General features: G+C 40.8%; 2 protein-coding genes across 3 annotated transcripts; one reads left to right on the forward strand and one right to left on the reverse strand.

Annotated features, from left to right (window-relative positions):
* The first annotated feature begins 1,495 nt into the window (after positions 1 to 1,495).
* On the forward strand, positions 1,496 to 4,674 carry dynlt1b (dynein light chain Tctex-type 1b). Its single transcript, XM_052118404.1, has 5 exons — positions 1,496 to 1,607; positions 1,801 to 1,842; positions 1,930 to 2,053; positions 4,326 to 4,403; positions 4,526 to 4,674. Exons 1-5 carry the CDS (start codon positions 1,581 to 1,583, stop codon positions 4,594 to 4,596), a joined length of 342 nt encoding a protein of 113 aa, XP_051974364.1. The 5' UTR covers positions 1,496 to 1,580; the 3' UTR covers positions 4,597 to 4,674.
* A 74-nt stretch (positions 4,675 to 4,748) lies between these two features.
* LOC127637350 (transmembrane protein 181-like) lies at positions 4,749 to 22,794 on the reverse strand. 2 transcript variants are annotated; one of them, XM_052118367.1, is made up of 17 exons: positions 22,082 to 22,215; positions 17,842 to 17,945; positions 15,369 to 15,430; positions 15,168 to 15,255; positions 14,919 to 15,040; positions 14,692 to 14,820; positions 13,646 to 13,726; positions 13,451 to 13,550; positions 11,787 to 11,917; positions 11,561 to 11,652; positions 10,328 to 10,385; positions 10,146 to 10,248; positions 10,008 to 10,059; positions 8,671 to 8,753; positions 6,450 to 6,539; positions 6,303 to 6,369; positions 4,749 to 6,223 (listed from the first exon to the last, which is right to left on the reverse strand). In XM_052118367.1, the coding sequence occupies exons 1-17, from the start codon at positions 22,087 to 22,089 to the stop codon at positions 6,139 to 6,141; spliced, it is 1,455 nt and encodes a 484-aa protein (XP_051974327.1). In that variant the 5' UTR covers positions 22,090 to 22,215; the 3' UTR covers positions 4,749 to 6,138. The 2 variants fall into 2 exon arrangements, with proteins under 2 accessions (XP_051974327.1, XP_051974326.1); XM_052118366.1 differs by lacking the exon at positions 22,082 to 22,215 and adding an exon at positions 22,579 to 22,794 and having other exon boundaries at positions 6,075 to 6,223.
* Between the last annotated feature and the right edge of the window lies 1 nt (position 22,795).

Genomic DNA, 22,795 nt, shown 5'->3' on the forward strand with positions numbered 1-22,795 from the left:
AGTGACACACTTCCTTCTGCCAGTTGGTGGCGCTATAACTTGGACTCACAATAGTCACATCCATGCGATCGGCCTCTTCCAGCGATCACACTGCTGCGGTTTCATCGAGATCAATTAATGTATGCAGAAGTAATAACACATTTCCTGTTTCACTTTTCGCGCCATAATTTCGTTTCCTCGCCACGGCCAAACCGTTCGAGATATCAAAAATCCGCCGGCAGTTTTTCATCCTCAATGTCTTGACTTCATGCTGACCGAGTTTGGTGGCGATTGGTGGAATTCTCTGGGAGGAGTACTTCACATTCCATTGCATGTGTTTTCCAAAGAACCCTAAATAGACGATTTCCTGTTGGGCTGAGGTAAAAAGTAAAAGTATGAAGGATATATGAAACGATGAGATCTATATGTGTACCGAGTTTCATATTATTACATGCAAGCGTGTTTGATTTATGGACCAAGTTTTCGGACCCTGTTTCAGGGGGCGCTGTCGAGCCCCCCTACCACGCCCGGGTACCAGCTTCAGCCCGGCCCTAATGGCCGCGGGTTCTGACCAGTGTGCAAAGTTTCAAGAGTTTTTGAGCACGTTAAGAGCCCCAAAAGTGCCCCAATAGTCGTAAAAAAAAAAAAAAAAAAAATAATAATAATAATAATAATCCTAACGAAAACAATAGGGTCCTACGCACTTTGTGCTTGGGCCCTAAATAATAATAATCCTAACGAAAACAATAGGGTCCTACGCACTTTGTGCTTGGGCCTTAAAAAAGACATATCAGCGAGCCTCGCGACTTCCAATGAGAATACCGCTGTCGGCCATTTTTTGAATGCTCCAGGAGGATATTTCCAGTCATACTTAAATGGGGGAAGACCGAAATCTCAAAAACGGTTGGTCAAGATTACGATCAAATAACACATTTTAAACTAGCAGTAAAATATGACAAGGCTGGTATCATAAATTGTTCTTCTTTACCTCAGATTACGCTCAAAAACAAAACTTTCCCGACTTGTGCTACTAATTTGCATGTTTTTTAGATGATTGACAGGTGATTTCTAAAAGGTGATTGGCTTTCTTTTTTTTTTTTTTTTACCTGTAAGGCGGAACTTCCTTTCTACGTCCTTTGACCGTTGGGCGTTCCAATTTCTCCCATAGAATAAGCCCAACTCGGTTAAATAAACAGTCTCTGTCACCATTCATTTTAATAGAAATAGCAATCTCCCCAAGTAAACAGTATGTGCCCCCATTCGTTTTAATAGAAGTAGACAATCAACATAAATAAACAGTCTCTGCCCCCATTAATTTTAATAGAAGTAACCAATCTCACCTCAATAACTGTCTCTACACCCATTCCTTTTAACAGAAGTGCCCATCTCCTTAAATAAACAGTCATTACCCCCATTCATTTTAATAGAAGAAGCCCGTCTCAAATAAATAAACAGTCTCTACCCCCATTCAATTGAATGGTGTCCGCAAACGGTGACTTACTGTCGTAACACGCTAGTTGACCGTCACGCGTTGTACCGTTTTGTGTTTTGCTTATTTCCATGACAACCTCAGAGGCTTCGACGGACAAAAACACAAAGCTATGGATGATTTTCACAATGCAGAAGAGGTCAAAGCGATCAGATTACTTTAATATTACATCATTTAATATAATGATGAATACAGTCCTTTGTTACAGTTATTTCTTTTAATATGTGTTGTTGAAAAATCCTCTTAACAGCTGATTAGCCTGAACATTTTCACCATCAAATGGACCATAACAGATCGATATTTTGATTTAAATGATTTGTGTTTTCCTCTAGACTGCCTTCGTGGTGGATGAAGTGAGCAGCATCGTTAAAGAGGTGTGTTTTAATTCTTATATTATTGTGATTGTTCACATATTGTTTTCAGTTGATGTGTAAAAGTGGTTTATTCTCCACGTGTTTAAGTCTGTTGAAGGAGTCATTGGAGGAAACGTTTATCAGCACAACCGAGTGAATCAGTGGACGTCGAATGTGGTGGAGCACTGCTTGAGTCAACTCAGTAAACTGGGCAAACCTTTCAAATATATTGGTGAGTCTTTTATCATGTTGGGTTGTTCCCTTCATAGTGCCCTTTTTAACCGTACCTTTAATTATTCATAGTAAATCATAGTAGTAATACAGGAAAACAAAAACTATGGTAATAAAATAATACTTTTGTGGTATACCATGGTATTTGTAGTAAAACTATAGAAACAACAACATTAACCAATGTTAATCTATATTAAAAAACCATGCTTACTATATACCATATACTATATTAAAGCATGCTTTCCACCCCAAAAAAATAAAATAAAAATAGTTAATTCAATATTACTGTAGTAAAACCATAGATTCCAGAAAAAAATAAAATAAAATGCAACAACAGTCATGGTTACTTCAACATTATTATAGAAAAAAAAAAAAAAAAACATGTTTTCCACCAAAAAAACTATGGTTACTACAGTCTACAATATTGGTAACACTTTATTATGTTACATTTGTTAACATTAGAAAATCCATTAGGTATCATTACCAATGAACAAAACATTATATAGTAAAACCATAGTTAAACCATGATACCCACAAATAATTTGTATTACTCTAGTTTCCTGTAATATCACTATGGTTTCACAGCGAGTGAACTCGGTGAACTATGGAGAGGGAACGTAAAACTATGGAGAGGGAACATAAAACTAATGAAGAGGAACGTAAAACTATGGAGAGGAACGTAAAACTAATGAAAGGAACGTAAAACTATGGAGAGGAACGTAAAACTATGGAGAGGAACGTAAAACTATGGAGAGGGAACGTAAAACTATGGAGAGGGAACGCAAAACTAATGAAAGGAACGTAAAACTATGGAGAGGAACGCAAAACTATGGAGAGGAACGTAAAACTAATGAAAGGAACGTAAAACTATGGAGAGGAAAGCAAAACTATGGAGAGGAACGTAAAACTATGTAGAGGAACGTAAAACTAATGAAAGGAACGTAAAACTATGGAGAGGAACGTAAAACTATGGAGAGGAACGTAAAACTAATGAAAGGAACGTAAAACTATGGAGAGGAACGCAAAACTAATGAGAGGGAACGTAAAACTATGGAGAGGGACGTAAAACTATGGAGAGGGACGCAAAACTATGGAGAGGGAATGCAAAACTATTGAGAGGAACGTAAAACTAATGAAAGGAACGTAAAACTAATGAAAGGAACGTAAAACTATGGAGAGGGAACGCAAAACTATTGAGAGGAACGCAAAACTATGGAGAGGAACGTAAAACTAATGAAAGGAACGTAAAACTATGGAGAGGAACGTAAAACTAAGGAGAGGGACGTAAAACTATTGAGAGGGAACGCCAAACTATGGAGAGGGAACGCCAAACTATGGAGAGGGAACGCAAAACTATGGAGAGGGAAAGCAAAACTATGGAGAGGGAACGCAAATCTATGGAGAGGGAACGTAAAACTATGGAGAGGAACGTAAAACTAATGAAAGGAACGTAAAACTATGGAGAGGAACGTAAAACTATGGAGAGGGAACGTAAAACTATGGAGAGGGAACGCAAAACTATGGAGAGGGAAAGCAAAACTATTGAGAGGGAACGCAAAACTATGGAGAGGAACGTAAAACTATGGAGAGGGAACGCAAAACTATTGAGAGGAACGTAAAACTATGGAGAGGAACGTAAAACTATGGAGAGGAACGTAAAACTAATGAGAGGGAACGCAAAACTATGGAGAGGGAACGTAAAACTATGGAGAGGGAACGTAAAACTATGGAGAGGAACGTAAAACTATGGAGCAGGAACGTAAAACTATGGAGAGGAACGTAAAACTAATGAGAGGGAACGTAAAACTATGGAGAGGAACGTAAAACTAATGAGAGGGAACGTAAAACTATGGAGAGGAACGTAAAACTAATGAGAGGGAACGTAAAACTATGGAGAGGAACGTAAAACTATGGAGAGGAACGTAAAACTATTGAGAGGGAACGTAAAACTATGGAGAGGAACGTAAAACTATTGAGCGGGAACGCAAAACTATGGAGAGGAACGTAAAACTAATGAGAGGGAACGCAAAACTATGGAGAGGAACGCTAAACTAATTGAGAGGGAACGCAAAACTATGGAGAGGAACGTAAAACTATGGAGAGGGAACGTAAAACTATGGAGAGGAACGTAAAACTAATGAGAGGAACGTAAAATGAATGAGAGGAGAGGGAACGCAAACTATTTCAGAAAAAACCTAACCGGTCCTCTCAGGGTCTCTGTACTGTATTATTCTTCCCAGTAATGACAATCTTAATTTTCTTCTCCCTGTCAGTGACCTGCATTATAATGCAGAAAAACGGTGCTGGATTGCAGTCGGCTTCCTCATGTTTCTGGGACAACACTACAGATGGTAAGAATGTCCAGTTAGGGGTTTGTTCACTAAAACTATGAGTAATTGAAACACTGTAAATAAATGACCGGAGCATAAATACAGTTTCTGTCAAAGTTCAAAGAGCTTCTGTTCTTCTGCAGGCAGTTGTACAGTCAGATGGGAGAATAAATCCATGTACTGCATCATCAGTGTGTTTGGACTCGCCATTTAAACTGCTACGCAAATAATCAACCTACAAACACTGCTTCCTGCTGCTCACTTGTGTTTTCCATTTAAACTGCCATTTGTATTGTCAGACATCTTACTGTACTGCATATTTATTATTGTACAAAGTCAAAAACCTTCATATGGAATAAAAGTACATCCATTCCACGTGTGGACGCAGTCTTACAAATTTAATGAACATTTTATACAACATTTCCCTCATACATCACAACAGTGCAACTGAAGGAAATCTCCTCTGACTTGTGTTTGGACTGAGGTCAAGAGGTCAGCAAGGCTAGGGGCATGACCTTTTGTTCATGTTGAAAGGCACAGAGAACCAGGCATCTCGCATAAAGCGAGCTAACAGGAATGAAACAAAGAACTTGTAGTGGTATCTCTGGGATATTTCATGAAAGGAATAATTCACCCCACAAATATGCCGTCATCGTTTACAGCCTCGGTCACTATTCACATTGTATGGAGAGAGAAAAAAAAAATGTTGCTTTGTCCACTCAAACATATTTTGCGGTATGGAACAGCACGAGGTTGAGTAAATAATGACAGAATTTTCAATTTGTGTGAAATATCCCTTTAAGTTCAGCAGCTCATTTGACATACATGGAACTGTGACAAATTAAACATCCTTCTAACCCAAACTCATGTAAATGTATATCTGTGACGCAAAACCACATTCTAGAAACATTAAGGTACAATTCTACCATCCACAAACAGCTGATGTTGAGCATCACCATCTGCAAACGTCATGTCGAGCACAAACCTCCAAACTAAACAGTACGTCAGACAATAAGTGAACAGTGCGTACAAAAACAAGGCGTTACTTTATGTCCAGCCGGATCGCAAATCTGCCACTAAGAACCAGCTTTCATATTTGAATACATTGTGATGTCATAAACAATAACTCAGGAATGATCCGCAAAATAATACACAACAGAAACACGTTCACAGGCACATCACGTGACAAAGGAATGCGAGTCAAGATTGTTTTTGGAATGTAAAACTGGAGGACATCCAGTGCGGGTGAATCTCACAAAGAAACGTCCTGACGATTAACCAAAAGTACTTTCATAAATCCCTTTTTTCACATTGCATGAACACCCGTAACCGTCCTTAAATGGGCTGTTTATGCAACATATCATTGACCTATTTTTTCCTTTTGAGATTCACCCCAATACCTTCTTCATTCAAGAAAAATAATAATAATAATAAATCAAACGAGCACATCAGATCTCTATATGGGCTCTCTAGACACGTGCAGACAGTGCTTGAAAAACTGCTGATATTCAGTATTTAAATCAGTTTTATCGCTCACGGTCACTGTGCAACTAATCAGAAATGCATTTATGGTGCCATCTTATGAAATCTCCTCATCAGGCCACCTCACCGTTCTCTTTAAAATATATATATATAGGCATGTACACAAAGTATCTAATGACACCGGCATTATTTCAATGAGTCTATATACATCCCCCAAAGAGCCCAGATGCTAAAAATACACGAGCAGACCAGTTTCATCCAATCAGAAGTCCGATCAGTCGCTTTCACTCTCATCCTGGTACTTGGCGGTCACTTTGATGGGACGGCCGTTTTGAAGAGGCATTTCTTCGTAATCGCTCCTTTAAAAAACACAAATCATCAAGACATGATCCTTTTAAACGTCCAACGTAGAAAACGGATTTAAAGAGGGATACTCACCCGTATATGACCTCATCGTCCGAGTCGTTGAGCATGGAGAAGGCGGGATTATCTTTCAGCTGGGAATCTGCGATTCAAGAGACGGGATGAGCACAATCGTACGAGCACTCTTTGTGTATGTCAGTCTTACAGCGCAAATGAACTCACCGTAAAGGGCGTTTTTGGAGGGCGAGTACACGAACGCTAATGTGTAGAGATAAAAGTTGAGAAGGCCGTAGAAAGAGAGAAATTCAGCTGGTGAAGAAACATTAAGGAAAATCCCATAAAAATAATAATGTTGATTACCACAATGTGTTCAGTGACACTTATAATGGAAGTCAATGGGGACAATTTTTGGAGGGTTTAAAAGGCGGAAATTTGGCGCTTGTCGTTTTATCCTCGTGCGACCCCGCGGCCTCATGCGAGGACTTGCCATTTTGGATTCCCTATATGCATAGCATAATATAAATGGACTGAATACTCTTCATAAGACACTAGACAGTCTGGCGCACCGAGTCACGTGACACAACAACATGCCGTCAATTGTGTGCACAATGAAGTGCTTCTACGGGCACAGTGCCAACAAAAGTGCCTCTGGTAAGAAACCTCTTCAAATTATTTCACTGAAACCTGTTTGGTTGTAAAGAGGAGAGTCTCTAGTTTCATTTGATATGCTGCTTTACATATTTCGTTAATTGTTCTTGCGTCAACGCGCTGATAAACATGATGTCCACTTATGTGCACACTGGGTCATTATTCCCACAAAAGTTGAAATGTTCGTTATTTTGAATAATTTTCAACATTAACACATCTGTGCATAATTTCACCTAATTTTTGTTATATTTTATTTTGTTTTCACTGTACAATACGGTTCTATTTATTAACATTAATAAATGCATTCCTATATTCACTGCGCATTATCATATTGAGATTAAATGTATGGATCTAAAAGCTGAAAATGTGTCTTTCAGAGGCTTTATATGCAGTTAGGATGAAAATAAGCTGCATTTCAAACTGTTCTGAGACCTGTGCAGACAGACAGCACACTGGAGGTTAAGTCATGCACTAAATAGGGAGCAAGGGTGCATCCTATAGCTCACTATAACTGTTCTGAGACCAGTGCAGACAGACAGCACACTGGAGGTTAAGTCATGCACTAAATAGGGAGCAAGGGAGCATCCTATAGCTCTCTATAACTGTTCTGAGACCAGTGCAGACAGACGGCACACTGGAGGTTAAGTCATTCACTAAATAGGGAGCAAGGGAACATCCTATATCTCTCCTATAACTGTTCTGAGACCAGTGCAGACAGACAGCACACTGGAGGTTAAGTCATGCACTAAATAGGGAGCAAGGGTGCATCCTATATCTCTCCTATAACTGTTCTGAGACCAGTGCAGACAGACAGCACACTGGAGGTTAAGTCATACACTAAATAGGGAGCAAGGGTGCATCCTATAGCTCACTATAACTGTTCTGAGACCAGTGCAGACAGACAGCACACTGGAGGTTAAGTCATGCACTAAATAGGGAGCAAGGGTGCATCCTATAGCTCACTATAACTGTTCTGAGACCAGTGCAGACAGACAGCACACTGGAGGTTAAGTCATGCACTAAATAGGGAGCAAGGGTGCATCCTATAGCTCACTATAACTGTTCTGAGACCAGTGCAGACAGACAGCACACTGGAGGTTAAGTCATGCACTAAATAGGGAGCAAGGGAGCATCCTATAGCTCTCTATAACTGTTCTGAGACCAGTGCAGACAGACAGCACACTGGCGGTTAAGTCATGCACTAAATAGGGAGCAAGGGTGCATCCTATATCTCTCCTATAACTGTTCTGAGAGCAGTGCAGACAGACAGCACACTGGAGGTTAAGTCATGCACTAAATAGGGAGCAAGGGTGCATCCTATAGCTCTCCTATAACTGTTCTGAGACCAGTTTTTTTATTTATTGCATGTTTATTAGGTGCTGCTAGTTACAAATAAAAAAATTTAATGGAAAATGCCCACAGCAGTCACGTTCGGGTCTCATGAGGCTATTAAAGCACTTACATTAATTCCTCTGTATTATTAGTTGTTTAAATCGTCGCTTTTGCAGGATTTCAGGGTTTATGGCGTTACGTTGTCATGGCAACAAAGTTGTATAATTGTCTATAACTTCACACAGATGTGATCAGTAAGTGATTTTATACAGTTAACACACATATTGTTTGTGTGTCTATACTTGTGAAACAGTATTTTAATGTTTACAGATTAAACCCCATTGACTTGCATTGGAAGTGTCTCACAAGCAAAGAAGTGCACAATATTTATCTTTACCTTTCCATTTATGTTTCAGAATAACATTTGTGGTTAAAACGGCTTGTTAAGTGTAATAAAGGATATAATTCTGGTAGTGTGTAGAAAGTTCTGCTACAAAATTATCCTGCAGAGCCTTGGAGCCGAATCTCAGGTACAGAATGAGCATACTGAGAACAGAGAGAAAGATAGAATTATTACAGACTTTTAACTCTATTTGGGAGAATCTTACAAAGCCGGTCAAATAAATACATCAATAAATAAAAGAAAAACTAAAATGACATTTTGCATGAAAAAAGGCTATTTTGAGGACCATTTAAGATTGCACGATTAAGCACATTCCCCAGATTCACACGACTAATATATAAAATGTCGACATTATGCTGTCAGTTATGTTAGTATGTGATTGCATGTACTGCCTTTATAATATAAAATATCAAACATGGCCATCCCCAAATATTAAAAGGCATTTAAGAGAATTTTAGTAAGCATGATGATGGCGGTCTGGGTATCTCAGTGAGTATTGACACTGACTGTCACACCTGGAGTCGTGAGTTTGAATCCAGGGCGTGCTGAGTGACTACAGCCAGGTCTACTAAGCAACCAAATTGGCCCGGTTGCTAGGAAGGGTAGAGTCACATGGGGTAACCTCCTCGTGGTCACTATAATGTGGTTCTGGCTCTCGGTGGGGCGTGTGGTGAGTTGTGCGTGGATGCCGCAGAGAATAGCGTGATGCCTCCACAAGTGCTACGTCTCCATGGTAACACTCTCAACAAGTCACATGATAAGATGCACGGATTGACGGTCTCAGACGCGGAGGCAACTGAGATTCGTCCTCCGCCATCCGGATTGAGTCACTACGCCATCACGAGGACTTGGAGCGCATTGGGAATTGGGCGTTCCGAATTGGGGAGAAAAAGTAAGCAGGATGATGTGTAGGTTAAAACCCATTTATTTTGGGACATGGCACAGTCGTTTTCCTTGAGTTCCTTCATAGTGTTTTAAGGTAAAAAGTGGGTCACGTAAGTCGTGTGGTCTGCTTCGCGATATCGAGAGAAGCTGGATTGAGTGGTGCGAGTGATCTCGATCTGGAGTGCAAATATCGGGAAGTCTGCTGGACTCCTGCGTTCTCTAGAGCTAACTTGCGCAACACTCGCGTAAACACAGACGCACGTGAGAAAATGAGAAGCAGAACATTATGAAGCTCCAAATGCAAGATGAATGTCATTGAAATGGTGGAAAAACGCTGTCCTTGTTCCTTCAATTCAGCCTCACATTCCATGCACATTACGTACCGCGATATACACCATATAGCAAAATAGAGATACTGATCGACGCTTTATATAGTCTTTACAATGTATCGCCCAGCCCTAGTCTATTGTTATATAGTTATATTGAAGTAGCCATATGAATGTATTAATTACCTAATCACCAAGACAACCAACGTCAGCGCTGTCAGAAACTTTAGTCGCAAATCTGAGGAAGAAATGAAACAATCATGACCACTGCTCATTAATGCTGTTATTAGTGTTCACACACAAGGATTAGTGTTCCCTCGTTACCTGTGTAGGGCATGTTTTTGAGTTCTGAGCACGCTCGCACCACCAAAAACACCAGATACAGAACATACAGCCCCACCACCAGCAGGAAGAAGATTTTCATTCCCTACAACAGAAAGAAACTCAGTGATGCATTTAATTCAGAATAAGGAGCAAAACTACAGCAGATGAGAATTTAAACTTACCTGGAAGTTCTGGATGTCCACTTTATACTGATACGTGGGATCCTGCAGCTCATTTACTCTGATAAAATTACAATAACATTCCCTTAACAACAACCAACCAGCAAAATACTAATTAAAGTCAAAGATAATCTTTTAATGTTGGTCGATGAATAAAAACATGTCTAACCATTTAAGCTCAGATGGGCCCGTGAAAAACAAAATCATCAAAATATGCAAAAACTGCAGTTTTGACCAACACAATATAGGTGTTGTTTGTAAGTTTAGAAGCTCTGTTTTATAATGCATGTAGATATTATGACCAAAACTGAACAAGTGCTTTAAAATCTGCAGATAAATCAGAAATGTTACGTTTTTATCATTTATAAATAATTCTGCGCTGCACATATTATTGCAATCAGTAAAAACATCAAACTGATCAAATATCCATGTGTCATATGTTGTTGGAAAGATCTTAAAGTGTAAAATACAACCAGACTATTTGTTTTGCTCACAGATAAAAATATAGTGAGTAACAGCTAAATATATGACTTTGACTATTATGTTGGTGTTGCTAATATGCCGCATTTTCACTTATAACTTCATGAAATATAAACTGAATATATAATATCACATATGATTATTTAGAGTCTGTGATTATCTTTCAATCGAGTCCACACACAAGATAATCAGATGTATAGATCATTAGATAATCCACATGAAGCACAATGTTACATATGACCACCAGGAGATGGCGCCAAATACACAACACAGACTCAATGATGACTCAAATGACACAGAATGAAACTCATTCAGTGAAATCTCATGAGTAAAATCATGTCTGCATGCTATGCAAACCTTTAGTCATTGTTGTGTTTGCATGTGTAATTAGTTCTTATGTACAATTATTATCTTTTATTTGTTTGGAGATGTTTTTGGACACTTTGATACATTATATTTGTAATGTTGCAACTTTTGATTGCTTTGTCGTATCAACGCAAAATATTTTTCAGTTTCAGTTGACGTGATTGGGAACAAAACAAACCCAGTTTATCAGAGCCACCTTATTTACACCCAGAGATATATCACGTCAAATCAGAAAAACACCTTTAGAGCTTAAAGGGTTAAATACAATATCTCAGTATGTTGAGATAAGCCAGCACAATTATTAATTTCCACATCAGCTCAGAAAGATCATAGATTAGGTATGATATAATCTCAACACTTTCTAAACATGAATACTTTGAATTTTCTTACGTTTGCCAGATTCCCAGAGTAACGGCCGATAACCACAACAGCCCGACGATTACGAGTTTCAGCAGGTAGAACGTCAAGAACTTCCTCTCACCCTAAATATTCATGAATGGACATCAACCACATTTAGTTATAATCAATTCCACAATATTAAAGAATCATAAAAGACAGAGTGTTGTTTGATGTAATTCAAATTAATGTTCATAAATGATATTTCGAGGGTCGTGACCTGCACTCGGATGCCGTGATACACACACAGCCAGAACAGCAACAGCGCACACAGGAACAGAGCCTGGAAAAACGCATCCAGCGTTCCCGGAAACCAGCTGTTCACTAGGAACGACAGCGGGAAGAACGGATCTAGAACAGCATAAACACAGAAATAAGTGAGCAGATATTCAATTTATACTACATTAAAATAAAACAAATAAAACCTCCAGTTGATTTAATGAGTCTATTAACAATTTGAACCCAGGGCGTGCTGAGTGTCTCCAGCCAGGTCTCCTTAGCAACCAAATTGGCCCGGTTGCTAGGGAGGGTAGAGTCACATGGGGTAACCTCCTCGTGGTCGCTATAATGTGGTTCTGGCTCTCGGTGGGGCGTGTGGTGAGTTGTGCGTGAATGCCGTGGAGAATAGAGTGAAGCCTCCACACGCGCTACGTCTCTACGGTAACGCACTCAACGGGTCACGTGATAAGATGCGCGGATTGACGGTCTCAGACGCGGAGGCAACTGAGATTCGTCCTCCGCCACCCGGATTGAGGCGAGTCGCTACGCCACCACGAGGACTTAGAGCACATTGGGAATTGGGCGTTCCAAATTGGGGAGAAAAAATAACGTTTTTAATTTAAATTGAGCTTTTATATCGACAAAGCTTTTATTTTGAAGTGTTTCCGCATTATGACGGTAGCTTTTCAGTCTGGAAAAGCTGTTCGCTACGTGACTCGAAGTGATTATTAAACCGCAAACGGCAGCCATTTAATTAAACAAATACGTAATCTGTATGTGCCTCGCACTACAAAGTGAACGAGCGCTCTGCTCGCTGTCATCTGCTACAAATAGAGCGTGCGATGCTCATGATGGTGTTTTCTGTGTATGAGCCACGGAGGAGCTTTAAAGGTAAGTGGTCATCACAACACTGTCTCCACACATTCACAAGCGCTCACATTTGAACATGCAAACTACACATTTATCTCATTAAATCGCAGCTTTTGCGGTTAGATAATCTTACTAGGACATAACGTGATTTTAGCTTGTGCGCTGCATGTTTACGGCATGACATTCAAACATCAGATGGTATTGGAGCATTTTTACGAGCACGAGTACATTAGCGCGTTCTCTGTAAAATAACAGTCGTAATGTGTGTCAAATCTATACTTAAGGCATTTATTAAAAGTGCCAAAAATAAATGACGAAGGCCTGGTGAATAGTTTCCAATTCAGTTTTAATGGGACCTTCACATAACAAGAATAAAAAAAGATTAAAACCGTTTGTTTTGATGAAAATCAACCACTATGATTTTATCTCTTTAATCGTCCCATTCTGTCAAAATGACGGATAATGATTATTTGTAGCGCAAAACGAGGCGCTTCTGCACGAATCACTGTAAAAACATCGACATGTGACGTGATGTCCGTCTAGTGCAACTTCATATAGGAAAACAATTGAAGAATAGCGTGAACAGATACAAAACACGTTCGGTGTGAACAGCCCCTGAGACAACTGACAACCTCACACGGGCCACTAAAGACTTCAAACGGGCCGGATTTGGCCCACGGGCCGCCAGTTGAATAGGCCTGCCCTGAGAAGTTAAATGGTCTGAAGTTAAGACCATTTATTATCTAATATTTTTTTATTTATTGTGAGCTGAATGATGATGATAGACAATCTCACCGTTATAAAGGAGCAGCAGAGGCAGAAGAATGGACATCCACTTCTGCTCAATTCCCCAATCCCTCATGGAAAACTTCCTCAAAGAGTGAGCAAACATACACTACACAACAACAACAAACAAACAAACAAAGAAGTGTGCTTCAAATCCTAATTAAAACTCGTAGCATTTGTAGAAGTGTTTGGCCTGTAACTTACAGTCACTATGAAGGTCATCACAACAAACACAAAGCGGAACCAGATTTCCACCTGAGAGAACGTTGTGTTGTACATCTTAAACTGTTTACAGGCAGAACAGAGAGAAATACAATTTGATTATGTGTCATATGTTGTTGGAAAGATCCCAAAGAGTAAAATACAACCAGATTATTTGTTTTACTCACAGATAAAAATATAGCGAGTAACAGCTAAATATATGTCTTTGACAATTATGTTGGTGTTGCTTATATGCCGCATTTCCACTTATAACTTCACGAAAAATGAACGAAACATAAAACATCACATGTCATTATTTAGAGTCTGTGATTATCTTTCAATCGAGTCCACACACAAGATAATCAGATGTATAGATCATTAGATAATCCACATGAAGCACAATGTTACATATGACCACCAGGAGATGGCGCCAAATACACGACACAGACTCAATGATGACTCAAATGACACAGAATGAAACTCATTCTGTGAAATCTCATGACTAAAATCATGTCTGCATGCTATGCAAACCTTTAGTCATTGTTGTGTTTGCATGTGTAATTAGTTCTTATGTACAATTATTATCTTTTATTTGTTTGGAGATGTTTTTGGACACTTTGATACATTATATTTGTAATGTTGTAACTTTTGATCGCTTTTTTGCATTAACACAAAATTTTTCTCTGATAAAGTTGACGTGATTGGGAACAAAAATCATCTTATTTACATCCAGATATATATATATATATATATACTTTTTATAACATTTTGGCTAAATTTTTTGTGTGATTTTTTAAGCAGTTCCTTAGGCTGAGAGTCTCAGACTGTATAATAATATATATCATTAATGTTTTCTTTACAATGATACCAAACACTTGACCCTCGACACTTGATATTTTTTTTTGTGTCAAGTTATAAGCCTTTAATTTTGGGTATGCCACTAAAACTAAAAAAAATAAATCTTTAAAAACACCTTCAATGCTTAAAGGGTTAAATTTGATTTCACTTTAAATAAGAGAGAAACAACCTTTCTAAATGTCTGAACTCACCACAAATGTGACATTTTTGATACTGGCCTTCAGATCGTCCAGATTCCTGAAGCTGATGTTGATCTGGTACTGTGTGTAGTTCAGGTAACCCAGATGCAACACGATAATTTCATCACATACCTCCTGATGCTGCATGCACACACACACACACACACGCACACACAAAATAAAACGTTAAGACCGGAGTAAACCATAAGATTACAGTTGTGATACAGTGCAGGACTCACAGCGGCGCAGTGCAAGGTTCTGTTCTTATTGTGCACGTTATCAATAATGCGCATCACGCTCGCGTCCTGCATCACGCCCTGCAGTTCAACATTCATCCCGAACTCCCTCCGGAAGTCTCCAACTGAACACACAAATCACAACACATCATCACAAACACACTCGATCACAAACTCAGCTCATACGATGTAGGAGCGCAGTCAGGGTCTCGTACTGTCATTAACTAATGTAAGCTTATTTTAAAGCCTCACCTTTATTCTGGATCTGAATGACACAGGTGAGCCACAACTGCTGGTTATAGTTTGAGAGCGGTTGAGATCTGAGATTGAAAGGGCCGGTCTGAACAGAAATATTACAGGTCACAACGGCAGCTGATGCATTCATGAGTTATAAAGGCATAAAAATGCAGTAGATGATGTTATTTTAATATGAGCTCATGACCGTAATCTCACCTTTGACCTATTGACACTGATGCTTAAACCGTTGTTGTAGTTTTCACTTATGATTTTTGGTCCTGTGGGAGAGACAACAAATAAACAAAAGATAAACGTAAACTCTGCAAAGGACACCAAAGCACTCAGTGACATTTCTAATATAATGTCTTGGTTTGCCTGACTCAGAAAACACAGTCGTCTGTTTTAAGTGAGCTATATGTAATTGGCTGTTATTTCATTTGTATTTTATCCCCTTTTCTCCCAATTTGGAATGCACAATTTCCACTACTTAGTAGGTCCTCGTGGTGGCGCGGTTACTCGCCTCAATCTGGGTGTCGGAGGACGAGTCTCAGTTGCCTCCGCTTCTTAGACCGTCAATCCGCGCATCTTATCACGTGACTCGTTGTGCATGACACCGCGGAGACTCACAGCATGTGGAGGCTCATGCTACTCTCCACGATCCACACACAACTCACCACACGCCCCATTGAGAGAACCACTAATCACCACCATGAGGAGGTTACCCCATGTGACTCTACCCTCCCTAGCAACCGGCCCAATTTGGTTGCTTAGGAGACCTGGCTGGAGTCACTCAGCACGCCCTGGATTCAAACTCACGACTCCAGTCAAATAACTGATAGTCAAATAATTGTATTGTACACTCTTTTGTTGAATCACGATTCATTTGATTTTTAGCATTTTAAATCGATTATTGACCAACACTTAATGAATCTCGATTAAAAAATCATATTTCAAGGTCGATGCATATAGATCGGAAGCATAAGTAATTGATTAACATTTTTTCAATCTGAACTTTAACGGTCTGTTGGTCGGATGGAACAAATGGATGGAACGGATGGATGAATGGAACGGATGGATGGATGGAACGGGTGGATTGAATGGATGGATTTGAACGGATGGATGGGATGGATGGATGGAACGGGCAGATGGATGGAACGGATAGATGGATGGAACGGACGGATTGAACGGATAGATGGATGGAACGGACGGATTGAACGGATAGATGGATGGAACGGACGGATTGATTGAACGGGTGGATGGAACAGATAGATTGATGGAACAGGTGGATGGAACGGATGGATTGAACTGAACGGATAGATGGATGGAACGGATGGATTGAACGGATAGATGGATGGAACGGGTGGATTGAACGGATAGATGGATGGAACGGGTGGATTGAACGGATAAGATGGATGGAACGGGTGGATTGAATGGATAGATGGATGGAACGGACGGATGGAACAGATAGATGGATGCAACAGATGGATTGATGGAACAGATAGATGGATGCAACAGATGGATTGATGGAACGGATAGATGGATGCAACAGATGGATTGATGGAACGGATGGATTGATTGAACGGATGGATGGATGGACCGGATAGATGGATGGACCGGATAGATGGATGGACCGGATAGATGGATGGATGGAACGGGTGGATGGATGGACCGGATAGATGGATGGATGGAACGGGTGGATGGATGGACCGGATAGATGGATGGATGGAACGGGTGGATGGATGGACTGGATGGAACGGGTTGATGGATGGACTAGATGGAACAGATAGATGGATGGAACGGGTGGATGGATGGAACGAATAGATAGATGGATGGAACGGATAGATTATATCCATTATTAATATTTTAATAACTAATATATTCATACTAATAGACCCTTGGTATAAGCTGTTTTAACCACTCAGTGGTGATTTAAAATAATATATATGCATGTTTACATTTTAAATTCATGATGCTAATGCGCTAACATGATTTTTAGCTTTTTAAAATCGATTGACAAACACTTAATGAATCTCGATTCAAAAATCATATTTCAAGGTCGATGCATATAGATCGGAAGCATAAGTAATCGATTAACATTTTTTCAATCTGAACTTTAATGGTCTGTCGCATGACGTGGTCTTGGAAAATTTAACTACATGAACGGTCGGAAAGATGTAGGTAAATTTGCACCAGGTCGTTAATAACTCTACACGCCGGTGTGTTCACATTGGTTGCTTTTGACTGAATGAACAACATAAACAGAATGAGCTGCTGTAATAAGGTAGGTGGAGCTCCAGGACACACCTAATGATGACGTGGACCAATGGCAGTAAGGTGTTAAGCAGTCAGATAGAAGTTATCCAAAAAGTCACTCAGACGAAACGAAACATAAAAACGAAACGCCGAAACGAACATAAAAACACCTTTTTTGGCACAAATGACGTCACAGCCGTGAGTCCAACGACCAGCTCACAGTGTTCTGGTTCTTCGAACATCAACGAGAATCACTCGGAGCTTCTTAAGTTCTACAAGGTTGAATCTCTATTGATTAACTGTAGCATTTCTGTGATTTTCTGAATCATTCGTTCTCAAACAAAGCCACACTGAAGGAACTGTGAGGTTGAATAATGGGTTACGCCACTGTGGTTTCTGAATGAGCTCAGTGTCTGCAGGAAGCCAGATTACTTACCGGAAACACCAATGAGGGTGGAGACCCCAAAGCAGAAGAGGAAAACCACAAACACCAGGACAAAATGTCTCTTAGAGAGCGTGTAAAGACGCATGGGAGCTAACCTACAACACACACACATTCAGAGAAACATTTATAATCTTGCCATGAAGTTTGCATGTCTGGAAATCACTATATTTGAATTTCTTTTGATATTTACAGGTTTTTTATGATCACATATGAAAGATATGTTAGATGTAAAAACGCATCAACATTTTTACACATTTGAAACATGTTGGGCTTAAAAGTAGAATGTTTAACCCATGTGCTGTGTTGAAATATTTGTACCTAATTTGGTGTTCCCGGTCAAAAATGACCGGCCTGTTAAAAATTACTTATAAATATCTCATTATGCTACACACGCTCACACCAACACACACACCTACACACAACCCCACACGCTCACACCAACACACACACCTACACACAACCCCACACGCTCACACCTAGACTTACGCACACGCACACCACACGCCCACAACCACACGCTCATGCTCACACCCACCCACACTCTCACGCTCACATCCATACATGCCCACACACGCTCACACCCGCACACCCCCCACTCACACATGCTCACATCCACGCTCACACCCATACACACCCCCACACACTCACACCCCCCACAAGCACACTTTCACACCCACGCTCGCTCACACATGCCCACAACCACACACTCTCATGCTCACATCCATACATGCCCACACACGCTCACACCCGCACACCCCCCACTCACACATGCTCACATCCACGCTCACACCCATACACACCCCCACACACTCACACCCCCCACAAGCACACTTTCACACCCACGCTCGCTCACACATGCCCACAACCACACACTCTCATGCTCACATCCATACATGCCCACACACGCTCACACCCGCACACCCCCCACTCACACATCCACGCTCACACCCATACACACCCCCACACACTCACACCCCCCACAAGCACACTTTCACACCCACGCTCGCTCACACATGCCCACAACCACACACTCTCATGCTCACATCCATACACGCACACACACGCCCACAACCACACGCTCTCATGCTCATATCCATACACGCACACACACGCCCACAACCACACGCTCTCATGCTCATATCCATACACGCACACACACGCCCACACACACTCACCCACAACCACACGCTCTCATGCTCATATCCATACACGCACACACACGCCCACAACCACACGCTCTCATGCTCATATCCATACACGCACACACACGCCCACACACACTCACACACGCCCACAACCACACGCTCTCATGCTCATATCCATACACGCACACACACGCCCACAACCACACGCTCTCATGCTCATATCCATACACGCACACACACGCCCACAACCACACGCTCTCATGCTCATATCCATACACGCACACACACGCCCACACACACTCACACACGCCCACAACCACACGCTCTCATGCTCATATGCATACACGCACACACACGCCCACACACACACGCCCACAACCACACGCTCTCATGCTCATGCTCACATCCATACACGCACACACACGCCCACACACCCTCACACCCCCCACTCACACACGCTCACACCCACGCACATACATAAACAGTAGTCTGACCTCGGGTGTGGTCCCTGTAATTTTGAAACATGCAGTGGTTCAACCTCTGATTAAAAAACCTGCTCAGGATCCGTCAGTTCTTGCTCATTTCAGGCCTATTTCCAAACTGCCCTTCCTTTCAAAAATCCTGGAGAAGATTGTGCACAGTCAATTATTGGTCTTTTTGGAAGAACATAATATATTAGAGGTTTTCCAGTCCGGCTTTAAAACCTTGCACAGCACCGAAACCGCTCTTTTAAGAGTTTTTAATGATATCTTTTTAGCGACTGACTCTGGCGACTGTGTTATCCTTGTGCTTTTGGATCTAACTGCTGCATTTGACACAGTGGATCATGAGATATTGATTTCACGCTTAAGGCAGTGGGTGGGCATCAGTGGCATGGCACTGGAGTGGTTTAGGTCATATTTAGCTGGATCAAACTTTTTGTGTCAGCATAGGTGAATCTGTATCCTCCTCTGCTCCTCTCTTGTGTGGGGTCCCACAGGGCTCAGTCCTCGGCCCTCTACTTTTCTCTTTGTATTTGCTTCCACTTGGTTCCATACTTAGAAAGTACGGCATTTCATTCCACTGTTATGCAGATGACAGTCAGATTTATGTACCTCTTAAAAAGAAAAATGATAACTCTGTTGGACAACTACTCAATTGTCTCGACGACATAAAGGCCTGGATGGCTCTGAACTTTTTAAATTTTAATGATAAAAAAACAGAAGTGATGGTTTTTGGAGGCACCACTGGGACCCCACCTGTAGATCTGGGCTCCTTGGCACCCTATATTAAACCTAGCATTACAAACCTAGGAGTTAAAGTGGACCCTGAGCTTAAATTTGACAGTCACATCAAAGCTGTTGTCAAATCAAGCTTCTTTCATTTGAGGCAGCTGGCCAAAATAAAGCCAATTCTGTCAAGACAACATTTTGAAACTGCAATCCACACCTTTGTAACTACACGGCTGGACTATTGTAATTCGCTATATGTGGGGGTTAGTGGGTCCTCCATCACCAGTCTCCAGATGATACAAAATGCAGCAGCTCGTCTTTTAACAGGCACACGCAAACATGAGCACATTTCCCCTATTTTAGCTTCATTACATTGGCTGCCTATTCAATTTAGGATCCATTTCAAAATTCTGTTATTTGCTTTTAAATCATTAAATGGTCTTGCCCCGCCATACCTCTCTGAGCTTCTACACTCTTATAAACCCGTCCGCGCTCTCAGGTCAGATGATCAGCTGCTCCTGACTGTGCCTAAAACTAAGCGTAAGCTCAGAGGGGGCCGTGCCTTTGCTGTGTCTGCCCCTAGACTATGGAATGATCTGCCTTTGCATGTTAAGCAGGCCTCTTCTTTATCTGTTTTTAAAACTCTTCTTAAAACCCATCTTTTCTCTGTGGCTTTTGACACCTAGTAAGATGTCGACTTTATTTACTTGATTGTATTTGTTACTTTGAATGTTTTTATTGTATGGTTATTAATTGTACATATGTTTATGTATATTTTTCTGTACAGCACTTTGGTCAACTTTGGCTGTTGTAAAGTGCTTAACAAATAAAGTTGGTATGTTATGGTATACCCATACACCCCCCACACACGCTCACACCCCCACATATTTACATTTCTGCATTTGGCAGACGCTTTTATCCAAAGTGACTTACAGAGCACTTATTACAGGGACAATCCCCCCGGAGCAACCTGGAGTTAAGTGCCTTACTCAAGGACACAATGGTGGTGGCAGTGGGGACCTTCTGATTACCAGTTTACCACTATACCACCACCACCACTCCGCTGACACCCACACAACCCACACACACACACACACACACACACACACACACGTTGTGTTTCCATGTTTTATGGGGACTTTCCATAGACATAATGGTTTTTATACTGTACAAACTTTATATTCTATCCCCTAAACCCAACCCTACCCCTAAACCTAACCCTCACAGAAAACTTTCTGCATTTTTACATTTTCAAAAAACATAATTTAGTATGATTTATAAGCTGTTTTCCTCATGGGGACCGACAAAATGTCCCCACAAGGTCAAAAATTTCGGGTTTTACTATCCTTATGGGGACATTTGGTCCCCAGAAAGTGATAAATACACGCTCACACACACACACACACACACACACACACACACACACACACACCCACACACATATACACAAACCCACACGCACAGAGAAAGACACACACACCCAGACAGACAGACAGACAGACAGACAGACAGACACACACACACACACACACACACACACACACACACACACACACACACACACACACACACAAACACACACAATGTGGGAAATTGAGCGCACGCCCACAACATCGACCTCCACCGCACACAGATGCGAACTAGCCAGATGCTTCGTAAAAAACGAATTCATTTATACTCAATCTAAATATGATAAAGAAATGTAAATATAGTGTGAAATAAGTGCATAATAAGTGTCTAATAAATTTTCATGCACTCAAACATCTGGACAGTTACTAATAGAAGTCGTTAAACTGATCCAAACACGCTTTAATTTCATACATAATCAAATGCCGAGTGAATATATGAGTTAGGGATTGTCACCCACACACTTACCTGTCCATCGCGTTGATTGAATTCCGAATAAATCAGAATGTTTGTGTTGGTTGATGGCGCATTTCCGCACACATCAGCCCGGAGCTGCGCTGACGTCACCCAACGCGAGGTCACGTGACATCCCCTGCAGCGCGCATGCGGCGTCGGGGTTGTTTATTTTATCTCAGTTAACAACATATATGTCTTAACATCAGCCGGCTCGTTTTAATGCCACAGAAATGTTAGCGATGTTATTATTTGTCAAAACTATGCAAGGCTTCTTATAAGATGAATAAGAGAAGCCAGTCATCCTTGTTGTTAAATGTATTACATATTTCTATTAAAATAAAAAAATAAAATATATAATATATATACACATACTAACGATGTTTGCTATGAATAATAACGCGTATCTTTCAATGCACGCGCACGCTATTTTAACGCGCCATGTTGAGTAAAAAACATAGTATTTTAATTTCATTGGAATAGAAACACAATATTCAATTCCATAAAAATACCTGTAGAATCGGTCGTTTTTGTACGGTGTCAGATCCTCCTTTAATTCATTACAGGCCTCTTGTATCTTCTTGCAGAAATGCTTCATCTCGCTGAGTAACGGGTTCTCAAAGCTGGAATAGTCGCTGTCCGTCCGGTCCATGTCTACTAATAATGGCGTTTAATGATGTTTTGCAGCAGGTCTCTATTGAGTGAAATGCAACCGAGGCGCTTTAATTG

The sequence above is a fragment of the Xyrauchen texanus genome, chromosome 45 (assembly GCF_025860055.1).
Source record: "Xyrauchen texanus isolate HMW12.3.18 chromosome 45, RBS_HiC_50CHRs, whole genome shotgun sequence".
NCBI classification, from domain to species: domain Eukaryota; kingdom Metazoa; phylum Chordata; class Actinopteri; order Cypriniformes; family Catostomidae; genus Xyrauchen; species Xyrauchen texanus.

What these genes read in the sequence shown, in the direction of transcription:
- dynlt1b (XM_052118404.1), top strand. Translation starts at nt 1,581, where the DNA reads ATGGATGATTTTCACAATGCAGAAGAG. An exon ending in ATTTTCACAATGCAGAAGAG is followed by an intron (nt 1,608 to 1,800) that starts GTCAAAGCGATC and finishes GTTTTCCTCTAG; the next exon opens with ACTGCCTTCGTGGTGGATGA. An exon ending in CAAACCTTTCAAATATATTG is followed by an intron (nt 2,054 to 4,325) that starts GTGAGTCTTTTA and finishes TCTCCCTGTCAG; the next exon opens with TGACCTGCATTATAATGCAG.
- LOC127637350 (XM_052118366.1), bottom strand. Translation starts at nt 22,718, where the DNA reads ATGGACCGGACGGACAGCGACTATTCCAGCTTTGAGAACCCGTTACTC. An exon ending in CATTCAGATCCAGAATAAAG is followed by an intron (nt 15,041 to 15,167) that starts GTGAGGCTTTAA and finishes TTGTGTGTTCAG; the next exon opens with TTGGAGACTTCCGGAGGGAG. An exon ending in TGGACATCCAGAACTTCCAG is followed by an intron (nt 10,249 to 10,327) that starts GTAAGTTTAAAT and finishes TTTCTGTTGTAG; the next exon opens with GGAATGAAAATCTTCTTCCT.